Raw genomic sequence first — 19,046 nt, forward strand, 5'->3', positions numbered from 1 at the left:
AGGTATGGGGCTTGACTTGCTAGCTTACGGCGCATTTATTGCTTGCGCATGTCCTCCATACTAGTGACAAGACTTGACCTTTATGCTTGTGACAAACGTTCCATCAGTCATTCGAATAAGATCTCTGAGCAGGCGATCTCTTGGGAGAAGTGACTGTGGAGGAAGCTCCTTGTGGTTAAGAGGCTCGTGCATCAGCTTCAGAGCTTCGACCATTTGACAAATACTTCCACTTGAGGAACTCAGCTACATTCAACAGGTTCCACGCTTCAAGTCGTGGGCCTCAGTAGTTGGACTTCGGCAGACTCGCGTACATCGAATCGAGGAGCCTCAGCGGATGGACCTCGGCTTGAAGCACTTTGGATATAACCCACTTCGGCAATGTGTGCCACCTCGGCAGGAATGCCACGTGGATCAGGATGAGTGGGCCAAGGTGGGTAGGACAGGTGTGACAACACGCAACAATGACAATATTTCAATTGGGTTAATTAATGAATACTTTATAAAAATCTAATATACAAAATATTGAATGATCGGGTCTTTTATTTAGTAACAATGCAAACAATCTAGATATGTTGTCTCTCATCAATACTTTGTTGATTGTTCTACGTAGACCTACATTAAATTATTTGTTTAATTGAACCTCCTATGCCAAATTTGAAAGATCTATTTAATTCATAATTCATTGAAAATGTAAAAACATAGGCTTACGAGTGACATGATGGTTATGTACTCAAATCAATAATATGGACCAACTATTATGGGACTTAATCAATAATATTCTACGACCTAGTTCCGACTCCCATTGTGGAAGTTTGTATTTTACAGGGAAAAGTGATTATAAGAGATCATGTGATCACATCAACGGACCACTTCGAAATCGTCACTCTTTGATTTACTCTGATACAGCACTTAGCACAAACAGATGTGCATGCCCACAATTGTCTAGTGAAATTATTGCACCATTATTAACAAATTCTGGAGAAGTCAATTCATATAAATTTTTCCCTAAAATTGTTCTATTTCCGAGCACCTGAATAATCCACAGCCAACTTAACAATAGAGACATAACGAAGAAGAACAAGCTATTTTCTCTTGCTACATATATCAAACTACATATTAAAACGACCCCATACTTCGTCTCAGTAAACTACAAACTTGCACGCAACAAGATTAAAATGATGTCCATGAAAACGTTTGCACGAAACTATCCGCTACAAAAAAGTTCTTATTGCTGCCAGATCACCCAACAAAACTTCAAAACACTTTTTAAAACTTTCAAAGTCATTAAAGTGCTCTCTAGCAATAAAACATCACATCCTTGACATTATCCTTGATTGCAGGCAGTGAGCGAACTTCCAAATTCCTCTCCCTTGTTGCCACGTCTCTTCCAGGGGCAGATCCACTGTTAGAGAGCTTGCCACCTTCGACATAGTATCGAGCACGGAATGCAGCCAAATGGGCATAACAAACAGGAGGAACTACACCGTAACCCAAATAAATCTCAGCAATTTAAAATCTTGATCTTCACAATAATTAAACCGAGTAAAATGAACACAATGAAAAGAGGCTTAACTAACCTATAGAGACTGATCGAGTACACCTAGCATACCTGAAAGAGGGAGAATTCAAGTAAAATAATGAACCAAGTAAAGCTCTTCACTCATAACTCGAAAAATTTAAATTTCATTACAAAGATTGGCAGTGGAATCTTACGTATAACACAAACTGTTGGTTAACAGCTGCAGAGCATCAGCACTGAATCCGTGACATCAAACAGCACATGGTAATGTGTGGGGCGGCTGGTTCCCTGTTTGAGGTATAGAAATATATCAGAAATCTAAAGCAAAGCATTAATACTTATCCTATTAAAGATAATCTGTGCTCTAAATGCATTTCTTATGAAGCAAATGCTCCAACGAAATAATGCCTGAATCCCAGCATGGCTATGAATCGAAGTACCTGAATCCCAGCATGGCTACAGAGGTAAAAATCGAACTCGCTGGGGTGCCATATCTTGGTATCAATGACAGTACCTGGTCATCGAAGCAAACCATGCGATCAAATGCAGGAAAAACAAGTGACAGATGCTGCTCCATATACGAACCAAAAAATTTCATACCTGGCAAAATATTTCCACTCTTGTCTGTTGTATTTCGATTCCCATGATTGGCAGGGAAGAGACGTGTATGGTGCCTTTTTTGAACCACAATAAAGGAAACACGTGGTAGATAACCATCTCTAATTGAAACACAAGCCTGACGAAAGCTCCAATTGAGATATAGTATTATGACAAGGAACACATCAGAATACATTTAAAAGGAAAAAATAAATAAAAAGAACCAAAAGATCACATGCCTTGGATTGCATTCATTTCATGCAAAAGAACTTGGTTAAACTGCCCTTCACTAACTCCATCACTGTCATTCAAAAATTATCAGCAATACATTTCATAGCATGTGTAGCAAAATGCAGGAACAATTGAAAGAATAGTTCGAGTCTCTTAACCGGTTGAAGATAATTCTTTCAGGCATACAACCAGTAGACTTGCAGAATGCAATCAACAGTTCCCTACAAAATGGAAGTGAATGGTAAGACAGGAAGAGGAAAAACATTAGACTTAAGAGGTAATGTTAAGGGCTTTCTGACCTTATCATGCCACTATGAACAATGCCACTATTAGGATCTTCAGTTTTTTTGTAGAGATCTTGTATAATCTCTTCCCGGTGAGATTGTGCAGAAACCAACGCTCTGTACGTTGATACTTGTGGCCAGTCAACTGAAGCCACTACCTGTAAATATTAAGGTCTCAACTCTTATCTTTCCTTTTCAAAAGAGGGGAGGAGCAACAGAGAGAAGAAGTTTCAACGTACCGCAGCAATAGAAGGGCTTGAAGACGCCCTGGATGAGGATGAGTTACATCGGCCCCAAATATGATTGTATGGAGATCAGTTAGATAAGGAATTATTCCACTAATTGGGGGTTCCAGAACAGTATTTCGGCCACCAACCTATTTGGAAATATAACCATGAAAAAAATAGAGATAAAATAAGAAGCATTGTAGAGTAGAAAGGAAGTTGAAGATCAAAGTAGACTATTTGGGCACATGATATCCTAGCAAACCTTCACATTGACTATTAGAGCAACATTCAAAAGATATTGTTTATTGTATCTGGATGCATTCTTGGGCTGACAACATTGCGAGATGATTCCCAACTCTGTTTCGTAAACTCGCTTGATCTCACCTGAAAAACAGAATACCATAATTCAAGAAAATGAATAGCTTTAGAAATTTGGAATCCGAAAGGTTTATAGCTAACCATAAGACCCCTTGACATCAGGCAAAATGACTATTAGCAACTGAAGTTGTTTCCCAGTCAGTTTCAAGCTTGCCAGTCTAGTTGAAGAATCAGTGTGCAAATCAAAGAGGGCCTTCTCTATCTGATGAGGATCAGCAGATCGAATAGAAACCAAAGGTCTTGGATTGAATTCCTAAAAGCAAGCACAAGATTCCAGTGCGGTAACTAACATTTGAAGTGCAGTGAATGCTTGTCAAAGCACAACTCAATGCAGAAATTAAAAGGCCATACCACCCCTTTGCTATTACACATGCCAATTAAATCATTGCAGAATAAATCAACATTAAAACTCGATGAGAAGTTTATGCATGTCCAGAATTCCACTTTGCCACCATAATTACGAAGGAAAAATCCTCCATAATACGGAGGCTTGATCTCTTCATAATATGGAGAGATCAAGTCTCCATAATAAATATGGAGAGATTCCTTTGATATATATTTTTTATTTAAATGATATTTTATTTATAGATCATCTATTTAACATATAAGTTAATATTTAATTTTAAAACTTAAAAGGATTTTGAAAGGTCTTAGAGTTGAGCTTAATCATACAGAGCATGTCAAACGTTACAAAATATCAGGAGTGTCAACTGTACCAGCACAACAACTGATGTAAACTCATTCATTTCTCATTGCGTTAAATTTGTATTAATTTGGGTGCGATAGAATAGTGTGGGGACATTTCAAAAGGCGTTAACATGTAGCAAATTTTTTTAGTTATTATCTTGTAGAAAGAAATATCTTATCCTTTCCTTATAATCATTTTCAATTTTCATCATCTCTTCTCTGTAGCCAGGCATTTTCAGTTTACAGTAACTATTTTATAATTATTAACTGATTTGCTTTTTGTAGTTGAATCATGCTATAATTCAATATTTGTTTTTTGACTCTTTTCCTTCCAACCGAGTAGGTTTTCCTTGGATGATACGGGGGCAAAAATATCAGTAGTGCAGTATTTTCGACAAAAGTACAATATTGCGCTCAAGTTTCCTCACTTGCCTATAATTCAGGCTGGCAGTGATACAAAGCCTATTTATTTTCCAATGGAGGTTTGTTTTGATTATTCTGTCTGCGATATTCCATGGACCCTGCCTCTGGATTTAGCTATAATGGTGTGTTCTTTCTATACAGGTTTGTAAGATTGTTGATGGGCAAAGGTATTCACAGAAGTTGAATGAGAAACAAGTTACTGCACTTTTAAAAGCTACCTGCCAACATCCACAACAAAGAGAACGAAGCATCATTGAGGCATTGATAATTAAGATCCCAGCATTTTTTCTTTTCTCTTTTATTTCTATATAGTTATATCTTAACAATTATTTCGATAAAGGAACTATTGGTTTTATGATAATTTGGTTTACTTGTAGATGGTTAACTCTAACAATTACAATGGTGACATGCTTGTGAACAAAGAGTTTGGGATTCAAGTTAGGCCTGAACTCTCATCCATTGAAGCAAGGGTTTTGCCAGCTCCGATGGTAAGTTTTCTCAATATTTGTTTTCTGAATTTATTAATCACACTTCTTTGGCGACTTCTGACATTCTGCTGCTTTGGATGTCAGCTAAGATATCATGACACTGGACGTGAGTCTCGTGTTGAGCCAAGAGTAGGAGTATGGAATATGATTAACAAGGTGCGGACCCAAGCGGGGTCTTGGGGAGTCACGTAATCCCCAACTCTTGAGATTTTTTTTTTGAGTGACTATTCGTAACTGAATGATGTCTTCAGGTTGTTTTAAGCCTGTCACCATAGTTATTATCATCATTAGATGCATAGTGGGATTTATTTCTTTATTCACATGCATGAAAGTTCAATAAGTGAATTGAATGAGCACATATGAAACAATTAAATCATTACCCAATTACTTCACGCTGAGTTATAATTTGTAGATGATGTTGAATTGTACTTTTTGAATATTATTGCTTTTTTCTATTGTTAAAGTTGTCTTCAATTAAAACATTTGTGTTCTTGTTTAGAAAATGGTTGATGGTGGCGAAGTGGAATTCTGGACATGCATAAACTTCTCGCCGAGTTTCAATGTTGATTTATTCTGCAATGATTTAATTGGCATGTATAATAGTAAAGGGATGGTATGACCTTTTAATTTCTGCATTGAATTGTGCTTTGACAAGCATTCACTGCATTTCAAATGTTAGTTACCGCACTGGAATCTTGTGCTTGCTTTTAGGAATTCAATCCAAGACCTTTAGTTCCTATTCGATCTGCTGATCCTCGTCAGATAGAGAAGGCCCTCTTTGATTTGCACACTGATTCTTCAACTAGACTATTGAGATAATTAACCTGTTTGACAGAGCTTTAACTTTTAAGGAGATGGTAACATAGGAGCAAAAGGAAAAGAAATATACTATTTGTACATAACGCGATGTCATAAAAGTGTCTACTCCCCTCATATGGAGGGAACCACTCCAGATAAATTATATCTTAGTCGGAGTGGGTCCCCCTCCATGTAAGAGGGTGGACACCGTTATAAATATCCTGATGTACATGTAGGATCATCCGAAAAGAAATTAGAGTTAGTTACTAGGTACATGTTTGACTAAATGGGAACTAGGGTGGGCATTTGTAGAGATAAAATATGTATTGAGGAGTAAAATTATCCCACCAAATTGTCTATAATACTTGGAATCTTCCAACTTTTCCAAACATCAGGTAGGGCATCAAAACTAGTATTTGATATATCTAATGAATTATAAAAATATTCAACAGAGAAAGGCTGTTTATTTACTATTATAACTAGAAACATCCAAGTTTAATGAATGGAATAAAGTACTATAAAGACCTTAGATATACATGTATGGAGTAGATATATAATTGTTATCCTTAATATCAAAAGCATATGTTTGAAAGATAAACTAAAAAAAATTACGGGTTTCTCAGAAAACTGTCATTGTTAGAACTCCAGATTCTTCAAAACACAAGGGAATTCATGCCATAGCGGTGTAAAGGACCCCAAGTCATCGGGTTTTTTCATTGTACCGGATTCTACATTATAATAGAGGAGACTTTCCTTTGAAACAAAAACCAGCTTTTCAACATGACCCACCAATACCCTTATTATTAGTGGCACAATGGTGTTGCATATAGATGGAAAATTGATGTAATATTCTAAAACCCAAACACTATTTTTGGGTCCTTGAGCCTCCAAATTTTCACAATCATTTTTTTCCTCCCAACAGCGTGCCAAGTATAAACACTCATTTAACTCTGCCAAGTAAGCACTGACATAAGGAATTGAATTAATTGGCTTGCAAAGGGATGGTATGGGCTGTTAATTTCTGCTTAATTTTGATTTATCAAGCATATGAAACATCTCAAATAGTTAAAGAACAATGCCCTGCGTACAGGGCACTGTTCTACAGGGGGCTTACAGGGCCCCTCACTGTAGCTGCAGGTCGGTCCCACTGACCTGCATTAAAAAAATAATAATAATAAATTGTGCGGGCCCCGCCCTTGTGTCAGCCCTGGCCGACCCTTGTAAGTGCCTCCTTGAACATAAAGCACGATTCATAGTTAAAAGTACTTGTATTTAGGAATTCAATCTTTCTGTTGCTCCTCCCCTCTTCTGAAAGGGAAAGATAAAAGAGTTAAGTCAATATTGTTTACAGGTAAAGCGCAGAGGGTTGGTTTCTGCACAACCTCACCGGGAAGAGATCACAAAGATCTCTATAACACAACAAAAACTCTTTCCATCATCGACTCAATGAACATTCCCTGTTCGTACAATTTATGTCCCTTAGAAAAGTCGTCTTCTATAAATAAACTTGGTATAAGTACAACTATCATCGCATAGGGAACGTAGGATTCCCGTATAAATCTAGACTAATAACAAAGGAGCAACAGACAGCTATAGTTAAATATAGATGACAGACCTGCTGGTCATTCATGGATGCTATCGAAATGTATAGATCCCAAAGACTAAAACATGCAACAACAAAGCTACAAAGGCAGTTGGTACTGGATTGTAGTAATTGCAGGTTGGTGAACTGTTACCAATTTCTCCAGCATTGACAAATTCAGTTTTACCATTACGGGTAGTTGTCGAGACATTGACAGACGATGAACCTGTATGATATAAAGTCAAATAGTTGAATTAGAATTAGGATCAAGATACTACTTTGAGGCTGCTACTAAGGGTAATTGGCACAAAACGTCTCTAACTTTCGAGTCTATTGGGAAAAATATCCCTACATTTCATTTTTTGGCATTTTTGCCCTTATTTCAACTTTTCGTTGCACAAAACGTCATTTTCACTGTTTTTGAACCTAAAATGACAATTATACCCTCTTATTTAAAACGAAAAACCAAAAAAGAAAAAAATAAATAAAGCACAAATTGCAATCATACTCCCAAATATTTTGAAAAAATGTAAATCAATCCAATAAATTATTAAAATATTAAAAATTAGAAAAATTCTATCTTTCTTCTCTCCTCCTCCCCCCTCCTCCACGACCAAAACTCCACCCTCAGGCCACTTTGGGCACCAGACTAACATACCACCTTGAAGCGTAACTTCCCTCTTCGAAACCCGCCCATGCTCCGACTATAACTCCAATTGATTTGGCTGGAAATTCAAGCCAAAATAGGCTGCCATACAACAAATGATGAAATAATCAAAAACCTGAGGTAGGTGTGTGTAATTTGATGAAATGAATATCCTAAAATGTACATTATCGGAGCCGGAAAATCCGCAATCCCCTTGGCGATCCATCACCACCACCATGAGCTCAATCACTTCTCTGTACTCATCCCCTTAACAGTCCACATATAAAACCCTCTTTTTTCCAAATTTTCCTAAATTTCGAATTTCAATTTCCAATTATCAAATTGGTTCTCGATTTCAAGGTCCAGCTACGATGAGCTGCGGAGTAGCCGGAGGGGGGATTTATTGGGTCAGAAGTCAGGACATTAATTGTACTGAAGAGTTGAAAAATCAAGGGAATAATTTTGATTTTCGCATGGGTATCCTCAATTACTGAAAGCCAATTGAAGGATTATGTCAATTTCTATACTTCTCTTGGATGGAACTCTGTGGTTTGCCAATCCCATTTTCTCAATCCGTTTGCTCTTCCCGTTATATATATGTATATATATATATATCATTATAATCACACCACAATTGAAATCTATTTTTAATAAATCCACCGCAACAATTTACAATTATATTCTTAATCAAATAAAAATAAGTACTTATCATTTATCAATCATCATCCCAATATTAGCATTCATCTTCATCATGTATATCTGTATGTATATTTGAGAAAAGCCAAAAAAATCTGAACCTGTCGTTGAGCAAACCCATTCATCTCTCTTCTTTTCCCTCAATTACCGATGAACTCCGGCAATCAGTGAGATCTCCATTTGTATTGATTTCACTCATTCATTAGCTCTTTAATTATAAAGAAAGATGAGATTTTTCATCTGGATTTTTTCATCTGGCTATTGAATTTCTTCCACTGAATAAGAATTGGATTCAACGCATGTGCTGTGGAAAGTTTAGAGCGACATTTCCTACTAACTCACAAGACACTAGATATTTGGTGAAGGATCTTCTTGTGTTAAAACCAACTAATTTTTTTGGAGTTCCTAGACTTGGAATATATGATCGAATACAGACATTATTCAAAATTATTATTTTCTGAGATTTCTTGGTTAATTTGGCTCCTTTCTTTTTCTTTTGATTTTGTTACAAATCCTTCGTGGATCTCTCTCTCTCTCTCTCTCTCTCACTCTGTGTGTGTGTGTGTTTCCCCGGCAAGCTTTCACCCATAAAGTCAATTCAAGTCCTAGAGGCATTACCTGAAGGTCTCAAACCAGAGCTTACGCCTAAACACGTTACCATCATTTTGGACGGTAATTTAGATGGGCCAAGGACATATGATTTCTGGACTTCTTTTGTTGCTGCATTTTCTTGAGTATTCAAGTTAAGATATTCCACATCACAAATTACTATGGTGTAGGATGAGGTTGACATTCTCATGGGCCTATTTGAAGAGGAAACACAAACTTTTATGGAGGAAGATTTGAGGAACTCTTTAAATGTTTATACTATTCTATGATTTAGCACCATTTTTAGTTTATTAAAACCCTAATTATGAGATGTTGAGGAAAAAGAAAGAAAGAAATTAAGTTTTATATTTGTGGTGTAACAATAATTTATTTAACTAAAAAGTATATTAAAACCCTATAAGTAATTTTACTTGAGGATATTTAAGTAAATAAAGAAATTGTGGTGTAGTTAATAATTTTTATAGTGGTAATATAATTACCCATATATATTGAGTGTGTGTTTAATTGTGGGGGAGAAGGAGAGAAGAAAGATAGAATTTTTCTAATTTTTAATATTTTAATAATTTATTGGAGGGATTTACATTTTTTCAAAACGTTAGGGAAGATGATTGCAATTTATGTTTTATTTTTCTTTTCTTTTTTGATTTTTTTCTGTTTTAAGTAAGAGGGTATAATAGTCATTTTTCGTTCAAAGCCAGTGAAAAGGACGTTTTGCTCAACGAAATGTTGAAATAAGAGCAAAAATGTCAAAAAATGAAAGGTGGGGACGTTTTCCACAATAGACTCGAAAGGTAGGGAAGTTTTGTGCCAATTACCCCGCTACTGAATACACCTTCCGAAAGCAGGTATCTTGTACCTAAACTATTGATACATAGGTGAAGAAGGAATCAATCTTACAGTCATAATCGGTCCATCCAATCCGTTGACCAGCCAAATCATAAACAACAATCTTATTTTGCATAAGGAGGTCTGCAAAAAGATGAACCAAACAAAGAGAAAAAGGGAAGATTAAATATAAGACACTAATGAATGAACACTACAAAGGGTAATTATATTACCACTACAAAATTTAATTACTACACCACATTTTTCTTATATTCTAAAATAGCCTTGAGTAAAATTAAGATAAATTATTATTCCACCACAAATAAAAAACTTTTTTTTTTCAAACGTAATTGAGCATTCAAGCTAGCACACAATAACCAATTTCATCTTCTTATTAGTTTCTGAAAGATTACCGTATAAAAAGATGGAAAGAAAAAACAAAAACACAAGTGATGCCAGATTGGAAGCACTTCTTAAAGTAGCGGAAGGAAATTTATTCCAGAAAGTTAGAAGAAGAACGTGAAAAAGATGGCCGGCAAACTCATAGACGTAGAAAGAGTGGGAAAGTGTAATTACAAATTGATTAGAACACAGGACCAAGAACCAAAGTGAAAATGTGGAGGTGGTAGAGGCGGAGAAGGTGGTGCCGCCAGTGGTCCTGTGCTTTGGAAGGTGATTCGAGACAACACATGACTGGGCTTATAAAAAAGGTGAGGCGGAGAAGATGATTCGAGACAACACAGGACCAATCTGCAGGCTTCCTGGTTCCATGATTGGGCTTATAATGGGAGGAGCTTCTCCTTTGGAAACCTGCAGATTGTGGTGATGAACATATTAATAGGGGCTTCAACTGAGCAGCATTCTGTCGACATATATACCTCTGTTGGCCAAACGTTTTCACTAAAACTTATCAGCCTGAAACGAGTATTCTCTTTGGATTGAGGTTTGAAGAGGATGAGAAAAATTAGAAGTAAAGTTAGAATGATAAATACACCACAATATTATTGTATTTTTATTTTTTATTTTAGTTTTTGTTCAATTAGGAGTATAATTGTAAATTTATAGTGGTGTATTTATTAAAAATATATTTTATTTGTGGTTTAGGAATTAAATTTTGTTGTGGTAATATAATTACCCAACTACAAAATGCCCTTAACATAACGGAAATATGAAAATTTTGCCACTGGAAATTTAGAAAAACAAGGGACAAGTTGAAAATAGGTATTTCTAGTAGGAATGTAACTTGCGTATAGAGGTATATGTATCTGTGCTCGTGCAAACAGGGCAGGGAGCAGAAAAATGTATCTATTATATGTGTTTCCATGCTGGAAATGAATCTCAAGCCGAGATCAATTTTGTTTTCCTTCCGAACCTTGAATTTTTTGAAGCCAATGCCTCAAACTGCACAAGAAAATAATGGCAAATAAATTACAATATTCTGTTTTAGACTTTCAGTTGAAAAGAATACCATAACAAAAAATACTCTACCCCATAAACAGTGTGTACAAGAATCTCAAAGACAGATGGTAAATTATTAGCAATGAAATTACTATATTTATATTTAAGGTCAAATACATTTAAGCATTCTCTACAATCCAGATTTGTAAAAGATGTGGAACTAGAAAGTCATCAGCTGGAATTTAAAATAAGACTCGTAGGACCATTGACAGATTTGCAAATTTCATCAACGAGGATAGAAAAAGATATCAGTCTAACTTGTTGAGTTTGCCAGAATCTTGAAAATTAATGCAGGTGAAGCACAAACTCTCAGTAAATCAGCAATTTTCAAATTTAGATTGCATCAAAGGAGGGATAGAAGGGGCCATGCATCCTGGCCAAAATCAGTGATAAATTCTGGGAACTAAGGCATTAATTCAAACAGATGTTAAACATGACTTACAACTAAGTTCTGCTGTAAAAGGTAATCCTCAGGCTTTAGTGTCATCGATGCACTGCCAGCAAAGTTTAAACTAACCAGTGGAAATGCCACAGAGACACTGGAGATATTAAAAAAAAAAAAAAAAAAGAATGAAAAGTTAGATTCTCATATTAAAAGGAAAAGTGACAAATCTTCTACCTCTCATCATAACCTTTCTGACTCGAGTTATTAAGTTTGTAAAGGTATTTAAAAATTTGGTGTTATATAGTCATTTGATTTGGGTACATGCATCATTTAGAAAGCTTAAAAAGAGAAGTCTTGTACAGGAGATGTAAAAAAATGATCTAAATAATCAAAATTGAGATGTGTTGGCTAAAGACTTTGAGATGTAAACTCTAGGGTTAGCAGTGTGACTTTAAGACACATTTACCACATTTTTCCTAGGTTTACATATATCCAAACCACTTGAGTGAAAAATGCATTATTATAATTTTTAGAAACCCATATGTGCTAGAAGTACCTCGTGCTTTGGGAGAAAACATATGGATTGATCATGCACGAGAGGCGTGAGGAAAAACTGACCACAAGAGAATTGGGATTGTGCATAAATCAACATTACTCTATTAGCTGTGTTCTGAGTGATACATATAATTGCGCCACATTGAAATAAAGAAAAGTAGCACCACAAAGCCAACCGATATGTACTATAAAATCATTGAAAATCAAGATTGAGCAATAAATGCACGGTTAAAACTACAAAAAGAAAAGGATTGCATCTCAGGTTTTCCAAAACGTAAGAACTTGTAAATATATTTGCTCATTTTAGCACGTAAGCAAACTAAATATATATCTTATAAACTAAAATTTATTGTTATCATGCTGTACCTTTGCTAAATCAAAACCAAGTTGTAAAGCACATCATGTTTATTGTTCTTTCTTGATTTATTCACTGTCTTCTTTTTCATTCTAGTTATAGTGGGAAGGAGTGAAGGAGATAAATTTGCGACTAATATCCCCCTTCTATTTTCTCTTTTTCCACTATTTAGAATAATCAGCCAAATAATCCCGCTTTCAGAAATCAAAACCTCGAGGACTTGAGTGCGGCTCGTTGTCTTTCCAGTTTCTCAGTTCCCAAGTAAAGATAAAACTTCAAAGCCATAACAGTTTCTTGGCACCAAATCATGAAGACTCCACAACTAGCCTGTTTACTTTTCACTATCCAACATTTAATATTAGAAAAAAATGGCCACAAAATTTAAATCAAATAAATGATGTGCAAGAGAATCTGTCCATACAACTTTCTCTGAAAGAATTAAGTCAATCATGTAGAAGTATTAACAGTGAAATCACACCAAGCAAGCAAAATCAAACTTTCAAGATCTCAAGTAAACAAGTACTAAACGTAATCAGATTCCAATAGTCAAGGGATTAAACTGAAAATTAATGCCAGTCACGAAAATTGTCAAACAGATTGAATACATACTGTGATGGGACTAGTGGGGTGTAGACTCTGTTTGGCTCCACAATCTGTCCCAGCACCAATATACCACCTCCACCATTATCTCCATTCAAGCAATGAGAAAATGCATTAGGGGCAACTCCCTGTGAAAAAAGTTGTGAAACCACAGATAAGCCCTGCTGTCCTAAGCCAAATATACCATCGACTGCCCTTTCAGATTTAGTAAGATCCCCAGTCTGTGATGTGCTACAACTGTGTCAAAACAGCACAGGAAAGTACAAGATTAGACGTGATTAAAGAAGAGATTTATAAAAATATTGTTTGTCGTCCAGTATTGTCCACTCTAATGTACAAAACATATAGATAAGGAGGTTACCCAAAAACAACAAGTGCTGATGAATTTGAAGTCGATGAATCGCCAACAATTGTGTCGAAATATATCAAGTCTGATACATAATAACCTGATGCTCCACTTCGATCACCATATTGGAACTTGTAACCACATTGGTTCTGATTTAAACAGCTAGAAACAGAAGACTCTTCTCCCAAAGCACACATTTGGTCTGAACACGATATAAGAGAAGTTGTCGATGAGGTCGAAGGATCAAAGAACTCAAGCTGAATCTGTTACCAGTGAATTGATATAGCTTGTGTTTGATGCACATTTTAATCTCTTTTTTTTTTGAAATCTCATTTTGCTACAGTACCAACCAGACAAATAAATACAGCAGGTTCTGATTTTGTCAGGAATATAGTGCAGTTGAAAATCGATGGACTATTTCGCCCCCAGGAACAATTGAAAATTACATCCTCTGCCATTTTTTTCTGTAGGCACCAAAGGTTATTAGAAGGGCATTTTTGGCAAGTGCAAAGTTCTGAAATGAATCTTACAGTTGACCGTCCTGTTGTCTAACTGGGGCCCACAACTGTTGAGAAAAAATTTGGAAAGAATTGGAAAAAAATGGATACCAAACACAAGCATACTGTGTAAAATTTCAAACAGAAATTAAGGGGAAAATTTTTCATTAACAATCGATGTATTTACATTTGTAAGCCCAACAAAAAATGGTAGAAAGTCACGGTTAAAACCTAGAAAGGGCATACAAGACTACAAGTATAGGATTTAGTAACAAGCCCTTTCAAATAGAGAAATATATTACAATAACTCTAGATCACATTAAATAGTTTGAGTAGAAAGGGCCAAAATTTATTACAATATAATACTGCACCTTTAATAAATATATATACATACATGCATACATATATATTTTATAGAGATAGAAACGACGTGAAATCATATATATGCCTACCCCACAAGAAACGGATCATCGGTGCCTTCAACAGGGAAATCAATGACTCTAGAAGGACGTTGCTGCAAGATTCTGCCGTGTCTATGTTGGGAATTAGCTTATTATGCACAGTGAAAAATTAAAACAATTTCAATTCTCACCCCAGTATCTCTTTGTGTTTAGATAGGAATTATGATAAAAGTAATACATTTTCCTAGATCTGAGATTTCCTTTGCTTTTCTTGGATTCCAGCAACCTCGATCTGTCACCCACGGCTGTCCCATTGTCCAGCATCCAACGGTGATCCACACAGAGAACAACATTGTAGAATTAGGACTTTCTTCTTGTGCTAACAAGAATAATGAATCTATACAAAACCCTAAACCATAGCCACTTATTTATGCAAGCCCATACGGGCTTGACCCATCTTCTAACCCAGTCCAAATTTAATTAACCCATTTAATTAAATTTGGTCCCTGAATTAATTAATCCAATTAATTCGAGCCAATAAATAAGTAACCCAATGAATTAATTTATACAACCCTTGTTAAATTAATTAATTGATAAAACACAATCTTCAAATTCTCTTTTTGTGTGTGACCCATCAGGTTCCCAATCACGATGTCTAACGACGTGAATTATTATTTTGATCTAATCAAAATCGATAAATTAAAACACCATTTTAATTTATCACCAATTCACACTCGTCGTCCTAGATTAACATTTAGCAATGTGTCAGGGCAATACATGTGACGAGAAATGTCACGTGGTATGACAAAACCAAATTTGATCGTTTACCGTGAAACTATAATCTTTCGTCAATATGATACAATCAATTACGAGATATGGAATTGTGTCAATCTCAATTATTGATCATATCTTTCATCCACTATTAAGTCAATATAAGTTGAAAACTCCTTTTCGATTTATGAGTACACCTTTGCCAAGAATTTCGCTATCGATTTAATTGAATGAAATGCAGATCATAATCTCTTACTATCTAAGAATGATGAATCCTCTATTAGTCATTCACAACCTTCATACGATTCTTGACATACCCGAGCGATGCCGTATTAGCGGCTCTTGACAAAGCAACATCCAACACCGTCAAAACATGACTGTCCTCGTATAAGGTACTATGACAACCTCAAGTCAAATGACCGATTCCATTACCAAACGTTGGAGATTAACCACTGACATTCAAATAGTTATCTATGTGGAATCTCTCAGCGGGTCTCCAATATTTTGTTTTATAACAAAACATCCACGTTTTCATTCAAGTGTCACCACAATTTAGCTTGTGAGATCAGCTACTTACTTCACAAGTAAGAAATATCACACGTGATGATCTATCCGTAATATCGATATCCGTATTTCGTTATTACTTACGACCACGAACAATTAAGATTCAATCATATATAATTTGTATCTCACAATCACAACTCCTTGTGATTAACAAATTACGAAGATTTGAATCTACGGACTCTATTATTTAATTCAATTGTCTATTAATTAAATAATAGATCTGCCATTAAATTGCATTAATTATATATATTAAAAGTATTTATGTCGAAGATTAATTGGACTTAGGGCATAACACTGACAAACTCTCACTTATGTATCCTATATCATAACAGTCTACATGACGGATAACGATCATGTTTATGCTACAATAACTTTTTGTCAGTGGATCTGCAATATTGTCAAATGTGGGAATTCGTTCTTTCTTTACGTCATTTCTATATATTATCTCTCTGATGAGATTATACTGCCTTAATACATGTTTGAATTATTGATGAGATCCTAGTTCTTTCGCTTTCGCGATGGCTCTATTGATATCACAATACAATAGTATGTAATCAGCAATATTAGGAACTACTCCAAGTTCATTAATGGACATCTTGATCTACATTGCAACTCTTTACTGCTTCTGAAGCAATCGTGTAATAGGTTTTCGCTATTAAATCAATAATTATTTCATGTTTGGAATCTTTCCAACACACCATTTAAGAGTAAACCAATTTCTCTATATAGATTGGGATGCGTTAAGTAATCTTCTAAATCTATAGATCAAGTTGCTTCCCCATATCGTTCATGAATAAATCATTTAACAACCATTATTTCAATGATTGAAATATAGGGATGTCGTTTCCTACAATATCAGGAATGGTTTCCTACAATATCAGGAATGCGATAATGCTCCCACTATCTTCTTATAAACACACAATTCGTCTTCATATTTGATAAAATCAAACATTTTGATTTTTTCATCAAATCGAAGATTTCAACTCCAAGAGATTTGTTTTAACCCATAGTCATGGTATGCAACTATTACAATCAAAATACGAATGGACCTCAGCATGGCTACAAGCAAAAGGTTCATCAAGGTCAACACATTTTCTTTATTTGTTACCTTTTGCTACTTGCATTACTTTGTATGTATGAACATTTCCATCTATGTCAACCTTTTATTATAAACAATTTACAGCCTATGGGTTTTCTCCCATCAGGAGGGTTGACCAAGGTCCAAACCTTGTTCACATACGTCGAGTTTATCTCGAGTTTCATGGCCTTTTGCTATCTCTTTTAAGTCAATACTTGACTTTATTTTTGTGCAATTAGTAGATCCATCATCCCGGATTAGTAATACCTAACTAGTAATCGTGGATTCGTACCTTCTTTAAGGTTGAATGATCCTACTAAATTTAAATGGAGCTATCATGTCATCAGGAGTCTCTACTTCCTGATCAAGAGTATGTCCTATATCAGATATGGGATCAAACTCGAATTTATTTACTTGGTTAACTATATCTGTGGACTCTTGAACTCTTTCAAATTCTATTTTGCTCCCATTGTCCTTCTCTAGAGTAAACATTTTCTCTAAGAAGACGATATGTCGTGAAATGAAGACTTTTTTCACAATAATAGAATTTATATTCAAATATCAGCTTTGAATATCCCACAAATATGTATTTATCGAATTTAGTCTCAAACTTATCCGATTCAAGGCCCTTCAAATAAGCGTCATGGCCCCAAACTATCATATGAGATAAATTGGGACTATTACTTTTCCATAACTCGTATGGAGTTCGATTAAACCAACTTAAATGTGATATGATTTAATGTGTTGTACACTGCAATCAGTACATGACCCCAAAACGATTTTGGAAGATTTGCATGGCTTGTTATTAATCGCACTATATCTGATAGTTAACGATTCCTCCTTTTAGATACATCACTATGTTGCTGTGTATATAGAGGAGTCCACTGTAAGAAAATCTCATTCTCTCTTTGATAATCTAAATTTTATATTTAAGATACTCTCACTTCGATCGGATCTTAATGTGAGAGTATCTTCAACTATTTGTTTCTCTTCTTCTAACTTGAATCCTTGAATCTTTCAAGAACTTCAGGCTTGAATTACATCAAGTATACATGATAATTGATGACATAAAAGAAACATCATTTGATATTAATTGACATAGGTCCATATACATCACTATGTATTAGACCAGTAATCATGCAGATATTTCTCCCTTTCAAGTAAAAGGAGATTCAGCCATTGTACCTAACGAGCATGATTTGCACTTGTCAAATGATTCAAAATCAATTGACTCCACGTATACGTCTTTATGTAATTTCGGAATTCCATTTCATCTATATGACCAAATCTGCAAAGTCAAATGTAGGTATTATTCAGATTATCATTTTTATGCCTTTTAACTTCTATATTCGTTATCGAATCCGCAGTATTAAAGAATATAAACGTCGTTTTGTAATTTACCATAACCATTAGGTTCTTTATCAAGATAAGCAGGAATAACAATTGTCCTTAACATTAAAACAGTTCATGTCCGAACATGAAATTTATAATGTTCCAGCTATGGTGAGTACAAAGCAATATTTCTTTAATTCCAATAATAAACCTAAAGGCAACGGTAAGAAGTACGCTAAATCCATACTTGACTCCCAGTGGACTGGGATTCCATTTGTTATATTAAGACCTTGGGTATATTCATCAAGCCTTAATAAAATATTTGTGTAGATACTATTATCAATTGTATCTCCATACAACTCTCAGATCATTAAACTGACAACTCTTTGTCTTTAGTCACTCTTCACACATTTTATGTGTTAGCTTAACATGTCTTTAAAATTTATCTCCTTGAGTGTATTCAACAAAAGATAAATTTTAGTTAAGTCGAACCCATCATTCAGAAATATTTAATATTTCATAGTGGCAAATATAAATGTGACTTAATATTTTATTAAGGGGTTTTGCATGCAACTCCCATATCATTAAGCTGACAATTCCTTGTCTTCACACATCTTAACATGCCTCTAAAATTTATCTTTTTGAGTGTACTCAACAAAAGATAAACTTAGTTAAGTCGAACCCATCATTTTGAAATATTTGATATTTTATAGT

General features: G+C 35.1%; 1 protein-coding gene and 1 pseudogene across 1 annotated transcript; both read right to left on the bottom strand.

Moving 5' to 3' along the window:
* Positions 1–1,070: 1,070 nt before the first annotated feature.
* Positions 1,071–3,608, bottom strand: LOC111386644 (annotated as a pseudogene).
* A 9,647-nt stretch (positions 3,609–13,255) lies between these two features.
* On the bottom strand, positions 13,256–16,277 carry LOC111386645 (aspartic proteinase-like protein 2). Its single transcript, XM_023011112.1, has 5 exons — positions 16,226–16,277; positions 14,826–14,966; positions 14,639–14,735; positions 13,705–13,956; positions 13,256–13,580 (listed from the first exon to the last, which is right to left on the bottom strand). The coding sequence occupies exons 1-5, from the start codon at positions 16,275–16,277 to the stop codon at positions 13,310–13,312; spliced, it is 813 nt and encodes a 270-aa protein (XP_022866880.1). The 3' UTR covers positions 13,256–13,309.
* Positions 16,278–19,046: the final 2,769 nt, after the last annotated feature.

The sequence above is a fragment of the Olea europaea genome, unplaced genomic scaffold (assembly GCF_002742605.1).
Source record: "Olea europaea var. sylvestris unplaced genomic scaffold, O_europaea_v1 scaffold364, whole genome shotgun sequence".
NCBI lineage: Eukaryota > Viridiplantae > Streptophyta > Magnoliopsida > Lamiales > Oleaceae > Olea > Olea europaea.

Excerpts from the sequence above, each read along its gene's own strand:
- LOC111386645 (XM_023011112.1), bottom strand. The coding sequence starts at position 16,277 with ATGATCGTTATCCGTCATGTAGACTGTTATGATATAGGATACATAAGT. Across the intron at positions 14,736-14,825 it reads AATCTCAGATCTAGGAAAAT|CTAATTCCCAACATAGACAC; the intron begins GTATTACTTTTA and ends GTGCATAATAAG. Across the intron at positions 13,581-13,704 it reads TCAGCACTTGTTGTTTTTGG|TTGTAGCACATCACAGACTG; the intron begins GTAACCTCCTTA and ends GTTTTGACACAG.